The 17885-nt window shown below is 39.4% G+C and overlaps 1 protein-coding gene across 2 annotated transcripts in view; it reads right to left on the bottom strand.

The window, feature by feature from the left end:
- Nucleotides 1-17456, bottom strand: part of LOC120540000 (C-type lectin domain family 4 member A-like) — a 32812-nt gene extending 15356 nt beyond the window's left edge. The window contains exons 1-5 of one of the 2 annotated variants that reach the window (XM_039770429.1): nucleotides 17213-17456; nucleotides 11682-11795; nucleotides 10265-10327; nucleotides 9834-9908; nucleotides 4747-4818 (exon numbers count right to left, since the gene is read on the bottom strand). In XM_039770429.1, the coding sequence (XP_039626363.1) occupies nucleotides 4747-4818; nucleotides 9834-9908; nucleotides 10265-10327; nucleotides 11682-11795; nucleotides 17213-17306 (418 nt within the window). In that variant the 5' untranslated portion in view covers nucleotides 17307-17456. The remainder of the gene's footprint in view (nucleotides 1-4746; nucleotides 4819-9833; nucleotides 9909-10264; nucleotides 10328-11681; nucleotides 11796-17212) is intronic. The other variant, XM_039770430.1, reaches the window with a different exon arrangement.
- Between the last annotated feature and the right edge of the window lie 429 nt (nucleotides 17457-17885).

Genomic DNA, 17885 nt, shown 5'->3' with positions numbered 1-17885 from the left:
GCCTCCCTTCATTCAGCGGCGGAAGTCAGGTGGAAGAAGGACGGAGCTGGAGAGAGGACTGGAAGCGGCCAGGAGAAAGGCAGTTGGACTGTGAGGCCTGGACTTTGGGGGATCGGTGCTGGAGGCTCTGGGACGTGCACTGAACTTTCTTGTAAATATTTGCATAATAAATATGAGTGTGTTGGGTGAAACAACAATGTCCATCTGTCTGTGTCCGGGCGCCCTTTCACAATATATATGTATATACACACACCTCATCTAGACAGTATTTGTCTATTTGCCTCTGTATCTCTCTAGCCTGGCTGCCTGTCAGTTTTAGAACTGATTTTAAAATTTAGTTGCTGGTTTTAAATCGCTACATGGGTATGCTCCCACCTATTTATCTGAATTGTGTGTTATATGTTAGATCTACTGGTCAGTTGTCTCTTGTGGTCCTTTGTACTAAATGCAGAACTAAAGGGGACTTGGCTTTTGCAGCTGCTGCACCGTCTGTGGAATTCTTTACCTAATTACATTAAGGATTTACCTTCAATTGAACTATTTAAAAATAAACTGACGACTCATTTTTATTCTCTAGCTTTCCGTGACCATGTGATATGATGGTTCCCTCCTCTTAGTCATTTGTTTGTTTTCAGTTTACTGCTGATTGTATTGTATTTTATTCCATTTATTTTATTTATGTTTATTGTATATTTTAATGTAAAGCACTCTGGCTACAGCTTTACTGATGTTGTTTTAAATGCGCTCTATAAATAAATTGACATTGACAATTAACTGCAATGTCAGGTTCCCCCTTTAGAAAAGTATGCAGCAGTCTATCCTGTTAACCATCCATGTATCCATTCATCTGTTCATTTTCTGGCCTGCCTATTCCAATTGACACAATGCAGGAACCGAGCATGGAGAGAATGTCAGTCCACCATGAGTCATGCTCACTTAATTATAGCCAATTTAAAATGTCCTGTCTTTAAAAGCTGGAAAAAAAATGAGTGTTTGAGACCCTGCAGTGGCAGTTTTATGTGGACTTCACAAAGACCACCAAGCCAGTAACAACAGTAAACCCTAAAATCCCTTGGCATTGGGAGTGAGAGATGAGGGTTTTAGGCCGGGTGTATACTTCACACGACGCGAACCCTGCTCCAGCGGACGCTCCTGCTATGCAAGCGTTTTACTGTTTATACTTGTAAATCTGGAAGAATCCAGCAGGTGGCAGCGCGAGATATCATCACGGTGAGAAGAGGTTCGGCTTCGCTGTGTTGTGAATTGCCTGGAACGGCCATTAAATATCTCTGAGAAGGATATTTTATGATTACCTCCATCAATCCAGAGATGTGTCCAATCCAGCAAGCATTGGGCACGAGGCAGAAGCAAAATTCCTGGACGGGGCATCACCTCATCGCAAGGTGAATACAAGCACTCACATACACTGGCGTCATTTTAGTGTCACCAAATCTGCAAATCTTTTGGAAGGAAACTGTAGCACACTGAGGAAACACAGTAGGAAAACATGTAAACTCCAGGCAGGGAATACCAACGACGTAACACCCTGTGAGACAGCAGCTCTACCGCTCTGCCACCCCCATGTGTGTAATTATTAACAGTATTCATTATTTAAACGAAATTAACGATTTTTCTGTAAAACGTAACATACATACTTTAATGCATTTCATCATGAAAGTGACATCAAGTAGAAATCTAAGGATTCTAAATGTGCAGAGAGTTAGAATATCATACATTTAAGATCAGTGTGGTGATCAATGCAGGTCAGGAGGTATTGAGGAATATTTCGGACAAGATTAAATAAATAAATTAATTAATTGAAATGAAGATTAGCAGCGAATATGCACCTGACTTTATACTCGTAAAACAAGGGTCAAATACTCAGTTCAAAGTATTAGTTGGAGTTGCTTTGGGCCTTCCATGTCAAAGTACCTAAACTAATACAGCCGTATATCAAACTGGCTCATTCGCCTTGTGATCGTTTTCTCCGATACACCATATAGATTTGCAATCTGTTGTACTTTTAAACCGCATAACAGAAGGTGTTCTATTGACTCAGCTGGAATGTCAAAGGATGGACGTCCAGAGCAGGGTACTGCATCACTTGAACTGCAGTGTAGTCGAGTCCGTTCCACCTGTTCTTCGATAATTTCAAAAACAGTTTCATCTATATCGGAGTCTAAAAGGGCCGCCAACATTGTAATTTCTTCCGATAAATCTTCAATTCTCTCTCTGAAATACGTAATATCTTCGGCAGAATCCATTTCATCGGCAGTAGTAAGCATTTTTCTAATTAATTCTTGTGCTATCGATTCACCAATCAGTAACTAGAGGGCGTGTTAGAGCCCACCCTCTCAACTTTGACGAGTGAACGTGACAGTTTTAGTTCAAGTCGTATTTCAAGATGGTTTGGAGAGAAAAGCCAAGCAAAATGACCCCATTTATTGGCTAACTAAAAAGATTACAATATGCAAGCTTTCGAGGCAACTCAGGCCCCTTCTTCAGGCAAGATGTAATACAGAAACTGAAGTTCCCTGAGTTTATATCCACACACTAGGACAAGAAATTGTTCTTCTATCTCCTGTTAAATTAATCTTAGCCTGAATGAACCTATTAATTTTTTACATTTAAGAGTTTTCATTCAAAAATTTACCATTGTTGTTTCTTGTCCTAGTGTGTGGTTATAAACTCAGGGAACTTCAGTTTCTGTATCACATCTCGCCTGAAGAAGGGCCCTGAGTTGCCTCGAAAGCTTGCATATTGTAATCTTTTTAGTTAGCCAATAAAAGGGGTCATTTTGCTTGGCTTTTCTCTACATTCATAATGGCTAACACGGTACAACAACCTAGTACTAAAGATGGTTTGGAGAAATTAAATGAATAAATAAGCAACGAAAAACATATTTCGTGACACATTTATTTATTTTGGCTCTCATTTCCTGACACATTTATTTATTTATGCTCACATTTCACAGTACTTTTATTTATTTACGCATTTATTTATTTATTTAATTTTGTCCGAAATAGCATAAGGCGGAAGCAACAGAAAAAAAAGACGGCACAGAATACGGTATGTGAGACTTTTAAAATGTGTCGTGTCATTACGATCGGGAATATGCGACGCTTGAATATAAAAGCACCACGAATGCATCTGTATGTCGGCATTTTGCTTCACCACATTGAGTCATTCATCAAACATCGAAGTGCACACTCGTAGGATCCGCATTGTGGCTTTCTGTGACATGTACGAGGTGTGGCAGAAAAGTAATGAGACTGGCAACACTGCAAGCGATCTGGCAACGCTGCGCTGTTGTCCTTGATAGAGCCCGTGTATCAGTCCCCTCCCATAGCTCAGTGCGAGTTTCAACTCCTTCCGTTAACCACGTGATTTTTGTGACTGCTATTAGCGAAGTTGTGTTTTTGGTTGTGCGTCACGCAAAATGGAACAGCGGAATTTGGAGCAACGTTGTGCCATTAAACGGCAAGTGTGACGTTTGAAAAGTTGAAACAGGCCTATGGGGAACATTCTTTATCCCGAGCTCAAGTTTTTCGCTGGCACAAATCATTTTTGGAAGGCAGAAAACACGTTGAAGATGAACACCGTTCAGGGAGGACTTCAACTTCAAAAACCAATGAAAACATCGAGCGTGTGAACACTCTTGTGAGATCAGACCGGCGTTTAACATTAAGAATGTTGAGTGAACAATTAAATTTGAACAAATTTACCGTTCATCAAATTTTGACTGAACATTTGCACATGCGAAAGGTCTGTGCCAAAATGGTGCCAAAAAACAGAATTTTAGACCTCAAAAGGCATTCCTGTGGTTCACCAGCCCCCTTATTCACCTGACCTCAGTCCGTGTGACCTAAACTGAAAAATGTTCTCAAAGGACGTCATTTCGGGACTTTAGAAAACATCCAAAAGAGTGTAACGGACATGCTGAAGACCATACCGGTTGAAGACTTCCAGCGCTGCTACCAACAGTGGGAACAACGTCTCCATCGGTGTGTAGCTGCCCAAGGGATCTACTTTGAAGGGGGTAACATCGATGTTTGAAAAAAATAAAAACTTTGGTAAATAAAAAAATCAGTCTCATTACTTTTCTGCCACACCTCGTAGATAGTAACCATTTTATCACACTGCGCCCCCCGACTTTGTGCTAATTTCTGAGGACTGATTAAAGTGATTCATTACACTACTTTTCTGGGCTGGGGAAGAGCTTTCACATTATCAATTAACATGACTAATTGCATATTATTCTTAAACCCACTTAACCCAAATGAGGGATATGGGAGGCAGAAATGTATCACTGCTATCATTGGGATCAGTTTTGGATAGGTCACAAGTCCATGAAACGTTCACTCGAATACATGACCACGAATTTACATTTGCCAATTAACCTAACATGCACAACTATGAGATGTGGGAAGAAAACTATAGCATACCTGGAAAAAAAACCATGCAGAGAAAATGTCCAAACTCCACACAAGCAGGCATGAAACTTGAATCCAGACTGCTGAATCTGGCATCACTTCACAGAGTTCCAGTCCATTGCAGAGCCCACTCACAGTCATACAAACAGAAACTCACACCATGCAGACAATTTACAGTTGCTGTTTCACCTGTCTGGAGGGCCATTGACATTGACACTGGGAGAACATGCACACTCCACACAGATGGGATTTACTAAGATGCTTTAATTTTTTTTCTTTAACATATAGTAAGTGCCCATGAAGGTTCACTTACCTTTCTGGGACTGTTCAACTGTCATCTGAGTACTGTTCTTAAAGTGACTGCTGTTCTTGATAAGATCTGCCACTGAAATAAGAAAGAATCCATGACGGCCTTGGATGTGACCTCTGCAGGGACAGACCTGCCTGTGTGAGGGATTGCCGGCCGTGTATCCCGGCCAACAACCCCAAACCGCCAGATGGAGCCATCCCTGCAACATGGAAGGGCCCCGAATTCCAGCAGGGCATCATGGAACTTGGAGTTTTTCACCACAGCCTTGCTGGATACCATGGTGACCTCTGGAGGACGCTGCACAGAAGCCCAGGGACTTGTACTTTCCCTATAACCTGGAAGTATTTCACAATCGTGGAAATGATATACTTCCGGGCAGAAGAAAAGAGAAGATTACCCAACCCGGAAGTGTTGGATAATCACATGGACTGAGGGCTCAGAAACACTTCCGGGTCAAGGAGTATAAAGGACTGTGGGAGATCCCAGACAGAGGAGCTGAGTTGGGAGGCAGGGTGGCTAAGCATCTGGGAGATTGGAGGATTGGATTATTGTATTGTATTGTTTATTGAGTATTTGGGAGTGGAGGGTGCTCTGTGCACATTATCCATCCATCCATTTTCTAACCCGCTGAATCCGAATACAGGGTCACGGGGGTCTGCTGGAGCCAATCCCAGCCAACACAGGGCACAAGGCAGGAACCAATCCTGGGCAGGGTGCCAACCCACCGCAGGACACACACAAACACACCAAGCACACACTAGGGCCAATTTAGAATCACCAATCCACCTAACCTGCATGTTTTTGGATTGTGGGAGGAAACCGGAGCACCCGGAGGAAACCCACACAGACACGGGGAGAACATGCAAACTCCACGCAGGGAGGAAGTGAACCCAGGTCTCCTAACTGCGAGGCAGCAGCGCTACCACTGCGCCACCGTGCCGCCCGTGCACATTATTACTATAATAAATCTTATTATTGGACTTTTACCTGGTGTCTGACAAGTGGTCTGAGGGTTCAAGGGAGCGAGAAAGCCCTAATCTGTCACACCTGTTATGACCAAGCAAGGACTAGTAACTGCCAGAGTTTGGCTCATGAATAATTGTAGGTGGGACATTCTTTAACACTGGTCTACAAAAAAATATTTTTTGTTTGCTACTGGGAATTTCAGAGCAGCTCTTTTTTTGAATTTTATTGACTTTATTGTCATCATTCCATATAGACAGATCCATTTTAACAAAACATAGGATTGATAACAAATCAACCCAACCTTCACCCTTGAGAAAGTGAGCATTGCCAATGGAGTAAAACTTAAAGTTGGTCAAAATACATAAATTGATGAGTTTAATAGGCAGATAAAAAAAAAAAAAAAAAAAGAAACGCGAAGAGAATTATTTCCTCTGTGCTTTAAAAGCTTTTTCTAAAATATTATTGATGAGATCTTGCCAGGTTTTGAAAGGTTCTGCCCAGATCCTCTAACTGAGAATTTGATTTTTTCCAACTTCAAACAGTATATAACATCAGTTACCCACTGACTTAAAAGAGGAGAGTTGGGGTTCTTCCAGTTTAGCAAAATAAGTCTGCATGCCAATAGTGTAGTGAAGGCAGTCGGTTTGTTTGTCCTTCTCCACTTTAAGGCCATGTGTGAGCCCACCAAACACAGCTGTTAGTGGATTAGGAGGGATTGGGACTCCAAGGCTGCCTGAAAGGCACTTAAAAATGTTTGTCCAGAATGATGTTAATTTGGTGCAGGCCCAGAACATGTGGCCCAGTGAGGCAGGAGCTTGATTGTAGCGTTCGCAGGTTGAATCTCAACCCTGGAAACATTTTGGAGAGTTTTAAGCGAGTCAGATGTGCTCGATAGATAATTTAAGTTGAATAATTGTATGCTTTGAGCATATGGAGCTCGAGTGAATTCCCTTTCCACTCCTTTTCTGATATATTGATTAAGAGATCTTTTCCCCAGTGTCCTCTTGGATCTTTGAAAGGGAAGCACTATAAAATAATTTTATATATTGCAGAAATGCTGTCTGAGTCCTCCAAACTGAGCAATATTTTTTCCAGCATAGAGGAAGGTATGAAATGAGGGAAACCCGGCAGGTTCTGTTTAACAAAGTTTCTAATTTGAAGAAACTGAAAGAAATGTGTTGCTGGAAAGTTACATTTGGAATGCAAAGGTTGTCTATATAAAGATCTCTAAGCAATTTAATCCCAAATGTTTTCCAGATATTAAAAACTGCATATATTTGCGAGGGTTGAAAGAGGTGGTTCTTGTGCAGAGGTGCCACAGATAAAAGATTCTCCATCTTAAAATTCTTTCTACGTTGGTTCCATATTCTGAGTGAGTGAAGCACAATTGGGTTATTAGTATATTGGCGATACCTTGCATTTTTTGGGGCACAAAGCAGGGAATATTAAGAATAATAATAATAATTCTTTGCATTTATATAGCACTCTTCTCACAGCGCTCAGCAATTGCAGGTTAAGGGCGTTGCTCAAGGGCCCAACAGAGCAGAGTCCCTATTGGCATTTACAGGATTTGAACCGGCAACCTTCCGATTGCCAGTGCAGGTCTCTAGCCTCAGAGCCACCACTCCACCTCCACAGGAAAGAAGTACTGCAGGATTTTATTTTCTATTGCTGACCAAGCCTGTGTATGTTCATCTACTTTGTATTTGTGTCCAGGTTTTTATAGCTTGTATGTTTGCTGCCCAGTAATAAAACTGAAAGTTGGGTAGAGCCATGCCACCTTCTGCCTTAGGCTTTTGTAGGGTCGCTCTTTGGATACGTGGATGTTCCAAATAAATGAGGTTATGGTTGAATCTAATTGCTTAAAAAATAACATATTGATGTACTGTATATTGGAATGTTTTGAAATAAAAAGAGAAGCTTAGGAAGGATATTCATCTTAACAATGTTAATTCTTCCAGCTAGAGTGAGATGAAGGGTTGACCATCTATGCAAGTCTTGCTTAATTTTTTTCCATACAGACGGCAAAATTTTGTTGATAATGAGCTTTGTGTTTACTTGTGATATTTACCCCTAGATATTAAAACTGATCTGCAATGATAAAAGGGAAGGTGTCCAATCTAATATTGTATGCTCGAGAATTCACTGGAAAGAGCACACTTTAATTCATGTTAATTCTGAGACCAGACGTCTTTTGAAATTCTGTAAGTGCTGTTAAGACTGCAGGCACTGCATTTTGTGGGTCTGATATATACAGTACCATATCATCTGCATATGGAGAAATTTTCTGTTCAAGTCCTTCTCTGATCATCCCCTTTATCTGATAAGCATTTCAACAGTGAACTGCCAGTGGTTCCATGGAGACTGCAAATAGCAGTGGTGACAGGGGGCATCCTTGTCTGGTACCATGTTCTAGTTTAAAGTAGTCTGAACAAATGTTGTTAATACCAACTGAAGCTTCTGGATTGGTATACTGTAATTTGATCCATGCACAAATGTTCAGGCCAAACCCAAATTTCTCTAATGTAGTGAAAAGATAGTTCCATTCAATCATGTCAAATGCTTTTCTGAGTCCGACGATGATAATATCTCCGGGGTGTTTGACTTTGCTGGTGAGTATATTAAATTAAACAGGTGTCGAAGATTGGAAGATAAGTGTCGGCCTTTAATAAATCCAGTTTGATCTTGTGATATTACTGAAGGTAGCAATTTCTCCGTCCTTCTAGCTAGGACTTTGGAGAGTATCTTAACATCATTATTCAGAAGTGAAATTGGTCTGTACGATGCACATTGTAATAAGTCCTTATTTTGTTTAGGAAAGACAGTGATTAATGCTTGGTGAGAGCAGCTCTTTATTAAGTTTTTTTACACTGATTTCATACATGAAATCAGAATTTAGCTAGCACATCAGATTTTTGAGATGCACACCACTGCTGTTTTGACACTTTTGAATATCAATATAATATTTCAGCACAATATCTGGAGTTTGAACTCTGTCCCACCAAAATTGTTTTGATGTTTTTATTCTGAAAACAAACCAGAAGATGATACCAGAGATACTTTAAAACAGGTGTATGTCAATTTACCTCAATATAAAAGTGAGGTCTGCATGCTCAAAAATTTTTGAGCCAATTGCTTTTGTCACCTGGACCGCACCATCTCCTTGCAAGAACCAACAGTAGTCACTCATCATGCTCAGAGTAAATTTTCGTCGATATCGGTTTTCCATCACCTTTATATCTTGATGGAATCTTTCCCCATGATCATCTCTGACATCACTTAGATTTGGTGGAAAGAAGTCGAGATGCATCTTCAGTGACATTCTGGCTGCCATAAGCTGATACGTTTCCAGCAGGTTCTCCACAAGCTCAGCATTATTCTCTGCTCTGTGACTGCCAAGAAAATTATGGACAATCCGCATGAATGAGGGTGCTGGTTCAGTGGGGTTCAGTTTCCTTTTGAACTCATCGTCAAGCATCAGTTCACGGAATTCAGGATCAACAAAAACACCTTCCTTAATTTTGGCTTCACTTTTCTCGAGACCAAACTTATTTCTTAAATTCTGAAGTGCATCACTTTTACTGTCTAGTCAACCTAGAAGTCCAAACCTGGAACATCCATCCATCCATCCGTTTTCTAACCCGCTGAATCCGAATACAGGGTCACGGGGGTCTGCTGGAGCCAATCCCAGGGCGCAAAGGAAGGAACAAATCACGGGCAGGGCACCAAACCACTTCCTAAGGACAATTTAGGATCGCCAATGCACCTAACCTGCATGTCTTTGGACTGTGGGAGGAAACCCACGCAGACACGGGGAGAACATGCAAACTCCACGCAGGGAGGACCTGGGAAGTGAACCCAAGGTTACTGTGAGGCAGCAATGCACCACCGTGCTGCCTGAGGTAAAAGAATCCCAGTAGCAAAATGCTTGTTGACCAGTGTAATTAATAGAATTAATAATTAAATCTTAATGATGACTAATTCATCCCAGCCTCAGTTTCATCATAGGTATTAACTAGTTATTCAACGGCAAGGGGCAGTAAGACTCTCCATAATGGCAGCACACATGTGTTTGGGAACTTTCAAAGCTACATGCACTTATAGAAACACGTGCGGACACTTACTGTTAGACTCAAAGTCACTCAGCTTGCCGTAGACATTTCCTCTGTCTTTTTCAATGGCGTCCTGAAGTTTCTTCACTAAAGACACAAAGAAAGTCATAGAGTTGCAGAACCTTTTCTTTAACTTGACTGCCCGAGAAAAAAACTGCAACCCACTATCTGCAGGTCTACGTTGTTCTGTGTTGTCTCTACATGCCCATGCCATCCTACATCTGTGTGACAGCAGTCATATCCAGCGTGTCTCCCTTGCAGCCAGAGACCATGAATGGAACCTAAATTGTATGTATGCCAGTGTGGCATTGTTTAACTTATTCCTGTCATCGTTTTATAAATGTAAACTTGTGCAAGAGCACCGAGCCCACACTCTGCCAAGAGCGTAAAATAAAAAAAAAAATGAAAACTTAAAAATTAGCTTGTGTCAAAAAAAGACTTACCCAGAAGGTTGTACTTTATTACTTTTTCATTCAGTCTCTTTTGTTCTCTTTTCATTCTAAAAACTAGAAGGAATGATTTCTTTAAGAAAAAGAATGAAAATCTTAAACTGTACAAACCCATTCACTTACAATATGGACCCACACTTCCTCCTAGGGCAGGGGTGTCCAACTCTGGTCCTGGAGGGCGGTTTTCATTCTAACCATCTTCTTAATTAGTGATCTGTTTTTGCTGCTAATTAACTTCTTTTGAATTAATTTTAATGAAATTGGTTTTTAAGAAATGTTTCCCTGAATTTCTTCATTGTTCCTCTGAATTGCTTCATTTCTTTCCTTAAATGGCACCCAAACAGAAGTGAAATGTGAAGTGAGTGGCCAACAGAAGGCCAATTAAGTGAGAGCCTCAAACTCCAACCAATTTCATTCCAACTGGCTGCTCAATGAGGCTCTGAGTCTTGTCGTTAATTAAACTCGTTCTTTAATTCCGTGGCTTGTTGCTGCTCTCCTTGTGCAATAGCAGACATTTCTGAAATTGTGGATTTTCTCTTTTCTAGGAGCAGATCAGCATTCCTTTCTTTATTTGCAGATATTGTATGATGGACACCAGTTGTTTTGGCTCATTTTGTATCTCATTATTGTTTGGCTGCTAATTAAGGAAAAAGAAACAATTAAGGGGTCTGAGTCTTCAAGAGCAAGTCAAATAAAATGAGTTCAAAAGATGTTAATTAGCAGTAAAAACAGGTCACTAATTAAGAAAAGGGTTAGAATGAAAACCTGCAGCCACTGCGGCCCTCCAGGACTGGAGTTGGACACCCCTGCCTTAGTGGTTTCTTTTTTCTTAATGAGCAGCCAAACAATAATGAGACATAAAACGAGCCACCACAACACCAGCTCACCTGAAAATAAAGAAAGGTGAAGGTCTCGGTCATGTTGGACTGCTCAGGTCACCAGAACATCTTGACGATGGTCTTAGAAAAAACAGAAAATCAACAGTCTGCTGCGTCAGAATGAGAGCAGAAACAAGTCATGATATTCAATAACGGCTTTAATTAACAGCAAGAATTGGCTTCTCAGTAAGAAACTGGTTGGAGTGAAATTGGCTGGAGTTTGAAGTGCTGCTCATCCGTTGGCTCGTTTCACGTCTCATTTCTGTTTGGCTTCCATTTAATGAAGAAACGAATCAACTCAGAGGACTGAATCCTTAAAAACAGGGCTATTAAAATGAAGGGAGAAGGAGTTAATTAAGCAGTGAAAACTGGTTAAGAAAAGGGTTAGAATGAAGCTGTCCTAGGACACGTGTTGTCTTTGTGTATCTACTTTGCATCACTCACAAATCACACAGTAAAACAGCTCAACTGGTAAATTTTCTCATTTTTCTGTTTCATAACAAAAACATTGTATACCATTTTTTAATACTTACTGTTTTGGAAAGAAATGATGAGAAGTGCTAGAGAAACTATGAAGAGCAGAAGGACAAAGATGGTCAAAAACCAACAGCGTCTATTTGAACTGAATGGTGGTTTGTTACCTGCAACTGGCAGAAAAACATGTTTTGTGAACACAGTATACAGTTTGAAAGCAACACATGATTTTGAAAATAGATAGAACCGTAACATAACTAATAATTTACCCTTCTGCATATGGTGACATGGCTTTTTGTCTATTTCCATCCATCCATTTCCTAACCCGCTGAATACAAATACAGGGTCACGGGGGTCTGCTGGAGCCAATCCTGGGCAGGGCGCCAACCCACCGCAGTGTTTGTCTATTTTTATGGGCAATTTCTTATTAAAAGAATCACTTTAACCGTTCAGTTTCTGAATTTTATTTCCATTAAAGATTTGAAGGGAGCCAATGCCCTGTATACCATAAACATGGCATATAAGGAATGAAAGGTGGTACAGTCTGAACCACAGCTGAAATCCTGCTGTTTCCATAAGGCATGTCATCTATTACAAGGAAGTTGCTACTTTGAAAGCTCAGCCAATGAGAAACAAAAGTCCAGAGAATTAAGAGGGGCTCCCAAACTTTTTCATATGTTTGACTGTAAGCCCTGACTTAAAATCCTGGGCCAGACATACTTAATTCCATCTACAAGTCTCAGTGTCCATGATGGGGCCCCCTCTTTATCAGGTAGGCCCTGAACCTTCTCTGATAATATCATCCGTCACAGACCAAATAACATTCAGGGACAGGTCTTAGAAGCACAGCTGGGCTCCAAAGTTTGAACAAAGGACCTTAACTCAAAGATAAGTAACATTGATGGATAGAACTTTGCACCAATTGTCAACCAAAAAGGTTGGGCTTTTGTGCACCCAAGAAACCAATGGCAAGATATGCTCCTTCCTTTACAACAACAATATTTATTTCAATGGCCCATTTTCATACAAATGATGGAGCACAAAGTGCTTTACAGGATAAAGAAAGAGAAAAAAGTAAAAATACAGAAATAAAATTAGGCAATACTAATTAACATTGAATAAGAGTAAGCTCCGATGGCCAGGGAGGACAGAAAAAACTTCAGATGGTGGGAGATAAAAAAAAAAAAAAAATCTGCAGGGGTTCAGATGCCAGGAGACCACCCAGCACCCCACTAGGCATTCTACCTAACATAAATGACCTCAATCAACCCTCATGGTTTTCAGGCTTCACATGGAAGAATTTGACAAGGATGGTCATGTGGACCTTTAGCCTTCAAACCTTTAATGGAGGGACTGCACGGTGCTTTGATCAGGTGGTGCAAATTGTCACTACGGAAAACCGGAAAAACAACAGCAGCAACACGACTAGAATCTCTAAACCTGCAGATCAATGCGGAATAGCAACCACCGCCGCATTTTTTTTCCAGCAAAACACTTTTGACTAAATGTGGTCAGTTTCGATGAGCAACGCCAAAACCGGGTGGCTCTGTCCTAAGAGTTTTACCCAGCTTTGTGGGGTGTAGGTCTCTACAGGCATTGCGCAGATCTAAATAAGTAAACTTCCTTTTCATTTTATGAAAGGTTCTTATAAGAAACTGGTTCTTGGGCTTTCAAAAGGTTGTTAATATACAGTATGTGAACAATACAGAAAACCTTATTGTATTATTAGGCGACTTATAGATGAAGAAAACACGTACTTTGACTAATTTGTATCATTTTTGCACCCATAGTTCTTTTAAAATCACGAACCCATCCTATTTCACAGATCTATTACCATATACTTGTAGAACCTGTTTTCGATAAACGTATATTTATAAAGACAGTTTCCTTGTGGAATCTTGATGTGAATGGTCCTTTTGTGAACAAAGAATAGTTCCCCTGTGGCACCGCTTTAAAGAACCCCTCTGGCACCTTTATTTTAAAGACTGATATGTTGTTACAAGCTATGCACACTTACGTGCCTGTGTGTGTATGGACTGTATGTACCTGTTGGTGTTGCATTTTTGTCAACTGTTCCGAGAAACCATGCGAATAAAAATGTTATTATACTTTGCAGTTTTATGTTCCCGTGCGATTAAACTTGAACTTAAATGGTTCTGCTGCGTAGTGAAAAAATAAAGATCGCCTTATACATCTGACTTTCATTTATTCCGCAGTATTGGTTCTGTTAGTAAAGAGCGCGATGAAAGATTGTGCGCGTTTCTTCCATGCTGTATTCATTACAAGTGAGGTTGAATCTTTGCAGTTGTCCTCGAAGTCTGATATCACATTTCTCACAATGTGGATTGTACCGATTTTATGGTCATTTTGGTTCGGTCTGCGGATGGGAATACTTCGCGATTATTTTCCAACATGTTGCAAGGTGTTTTTTTTTTTTTTTGTTTTTTTTTTAGTTATTTGAATATGCCGTGCACACATTGGTGGCAAGTGACCAAGAACTTGGAAACGGGTTATTTCAACACCTTTTCTGTATTATCAGCGAAACTAGAAAGAGTGACAAACGAAAGTGACATAGATATTACTCTCCTTTTATCCAGTTTTTATTTTATTTCCAGTTAGTCGAGATTGGATTTCCCGATAATGGTGCTTCCATCAATTACGCGACGCTTGATTTGAGATCTGCGGCAGCGCTACTTAACATAAAGCGTCAAGACACCAATACAGTATTGCATTCCTGAGTCAACATTTTCAAGATGACGTTTTACAGTAAATTGTGCTGATATGAGAACTTTACGCCTTTTCATGAGCCCCGAAGTGAATAATATTTAAAATAACTCCTCAGTACGCTTCACGGCGAAATTTTGATTTGACTAACATCTCCAAGTATTTTTCACTAGCTTGAAAAAAAAATTTTTTTTTATTGTGCTCTGTCCTTTCAAATGTGGTGGAATAGCAGCAAGTCGTTAATTACCGGTTTGCCTCCGTTGCCAAGCGAACAGTCGCTCAACTGACTGCTCAGACGCTAAATGTCAAACCGTTACATGAGCTGTTATTACTCTAAAATAAATCTTCATCCCATTCCGTCGTTCAGTGCAATAACACTTGGACCTGAGGATCACCCTCAACTCTTACAAACACTGGTTCTTTAATGACACTTTAAGGTTCATTACCGGGTTTGTTCCTCATAGAAATATTACTTGACTAAGAACCGTTTCATTCTGACGTTTTGGGTTTTTTTTTTTTTTTGCATATGAAGATGGTTCTTAGTGCTTTGAAATATGTCTAATATGTTGAAAAAAATGAAATCTCTAATTAATATAGGCTAACAGGACAGTAACAGATTTAGAAAACCTGCTAGCTTGTGTTATTGTAAACAGTGAGGGTCTTTTTAAAACCGTGACTTACTGGTATTTCACCCATTTGTCACCATTATGCTGTGTTGAGCCTGTTAAATAAATAAAGGGTGTTTCTGGAATCTTCATGCGGATGCTTTTTTTGGGAACCAAAAATGGTTCCACTATGGCACTGTTCTGTAGAACCAGTCTGACACATTTATTTTTAAAAGTGCACGCGAGAATCACCTTGTGCACTGCAATTGACATTAAGTGGTTCAATACAGCATCATTACGATACGGCAATATGAGTTGTCCAAATATTCATCCACTAAAAGATTTATATTATCTATCTATCTATCTATCTATCTATCTATCTATCTATCTATCTATCTATCTATCTCTATATATAGCGCCTTTCATATCTATCTATCTATCTATCTATCTATCTATCTATCTATCTATCTATCTATCTATTATATAGTGCCTTTCCTATCTATCTATCTATCTATCTATCTATCTATCTATCTATCTATCTATCTAAATCAGCGTTTCTCAACCTTTAAGTATTTGCAACCTGAGTTTTCATAAAAGTTTTAATCGCGGCCCTCTAATGTTTTTTGAAACCCTAATAAAATGTATTCCTATATTTTTTGCTGCCGATACAGCGCTACAGGTTTTATTATACCTACTTAACTTTTCTCGACATTTATCTAACTGTATATTTATTTTTCTAGTATCCTGAGTTTTTGTTTTGGTTTCAAAAGATGTTTTTTTCATCGATTCTTGGCACATCTCTAATGTTTTTGAAACCCTAATAGGCTGAGTATTCCGATCTATTTTTTTGCCGATACAGCGCTTTAGGTTTTATTATACCTACTTAGCCGCCTGATCCAATTCACAATCGCACGATGCCTTTGCCTAACCCAACAGCACTGGGCGAAAGGCAGAACTGTGGATGGGACGTCATTCCACCTTACACCTCATTTTTAATATTCATTTACTTAAATTATCAAAATGTATTTTCAATAGTTAGTTTACGTAGTTTAAATGTTAAATGGGGAGCGTAACGTCTTAATATGTATATATAATATAATATATAAAATTATATTTATAGTGAATGATATTATAACTATTTTCATTAGTTAAAATTAAATCTGTTTACATTGCACAGCAATGAATCTCTTTAGCAACTGAATTATACTCATAAAGTAAAATGTCAAATTTATTTTTCCCAACTTCTGCCTTTTTACCTTTTTTATTTATATTTTTCATATATAATTACAATATACGCACTGTTCTGCATGCGAATCTCCTTTTGAATTACTACCTTGGATCTTACTTCATTAATGTATAATTATATTTTGGTCTAAAATCGTAAATTATTTTTTTTTCCTCCATAGATTGGCGTCCCATTCAGGCTTTCATTTCGCTTACGACGATTCCAGGGAGAACTCAGAAAATAATTTTTCTGCAGTGACACTTTACAGGGTTGTATGGTTACTCATAGTCCCATGCATGACAATTCACCTTTTAATTCTAGGAAATCTTAATTGTATAGTAGGCTGCCTAGCGGATTACTAACAGAGCAAGAAAACCTGAACGAATGGCTTCTGTAGGTTAAAGCTATAGCTTGTGTCATTGTATGCAGCTAGCGAGAGTCTTTATACAATTAGGAGCCCAGTGCTATTTCACGAATGTATATTATATTTATGAAACGTACGGATCTATAAAAAGAGCTCTTTCTGGAACTTTCAGGTGGGAGGTTCTTTTGGGAACACAAAAATCATCCCACTGTGGCATCGCTGTGAAGAACATTTGACTCCTAAGAGTAAAGACAAAAACTCAAGAGCAGTTTGTCCTGAACAAAGCGGGTTTATACATTTTATGAGTGGAGACTTTAGAATTGGTTTGAAGTACATGCTGCTTCTACAGCTTCCAATTACCCTGCAAGAAAAGTTTTATGCACACAGTTAAATTGGTTCATTATTTTAACGCTTATGGATTCTTTAAAAAGATCGATTTTTTCTGTATTTGGCATATTGGCGGTTTAACCGACTGAGTTAAATGAGCTTGAGGCTATAAAGATGTGTTCCTAATGAGAAATTAGGACGAGCTGATCATTGAACAACTGCCATCATGTCATCGACAGGAGAAACTCAAACATTTTCACTTGGAGAGGGGATCTGTTAAAAGTTAATTTTGCCTTCTAGTCAGCAAGAGATTTAAATGAATATATAGAAAACGTTCACTCTCACCATTACCATCAGCGCGACTGCCTTTTTCTCTCGAATTATTTCTACTGTATTCATCGGCTCCATGGTGCAGAATGGAAAAGCTTTCTTTGGTCATTTTTTTGCCTGGTGATAGACACAAAAAAAAAAAAATTGCTGCACGTCCTTTTAAATCTTTGTTTCTGAAGAATATCAAATTTGTTCCTGGAAACTTCCTGTTTTTATTAGTTTATTTAGACGGAAACGATAAAACCGAGATTAGTGTGCATTTCCGTACGATCTCCCTCTCTTTTATCTTCGCTGCGCTCCTTTAAGTTACTCGCTGTGGTTAATAGCTGGTTTACAGTAACACTGCCAAGTCCCGCGTCTACTGCGTCAAAAAGAGATCTGCGCCGTGGGGTAATAAAGCAAGATATTTTTATTTTAATTCCACATAGTGCAATTCACAAAAGGCTTATAAAAAACAAAGACCACAACATTTTTAAACCTGCTTAATTCGGAGTACTGAAGAGCAAAGGCCTAATCTGGAAGCAAAGGGTGAAAAGAAGGAATCTATCCTGAACGGGAGGCCAGTTCATTGCTCGCCCCCTTCACACACACACCGTCACATGGTGAATTTGTTATGGTAATTAAACCTATTAAACAAGACATTGACACATGAAGAATGTCTATCTATCTATCTATCTATCTATCTATC

Source organism: Polypterus senegalus, chromosome 12, assembly GCF_016835505.1.
Source record: "Polypterus senegalus isolate Bchr_013 chromosome 12, ASM1683550v1, whole genome shotgun sequence".
Classification (NCBI taxonomy): domain Eukaryota; kingdom Metazoa; phylum Chordata; class Cladistia; order Polypteriformes; family Polypteridae; genus Polypterus; species Polypterus senegalus.
This window is presented reverse-complemented; position numbering and strand designations above follow the sequence as displayed.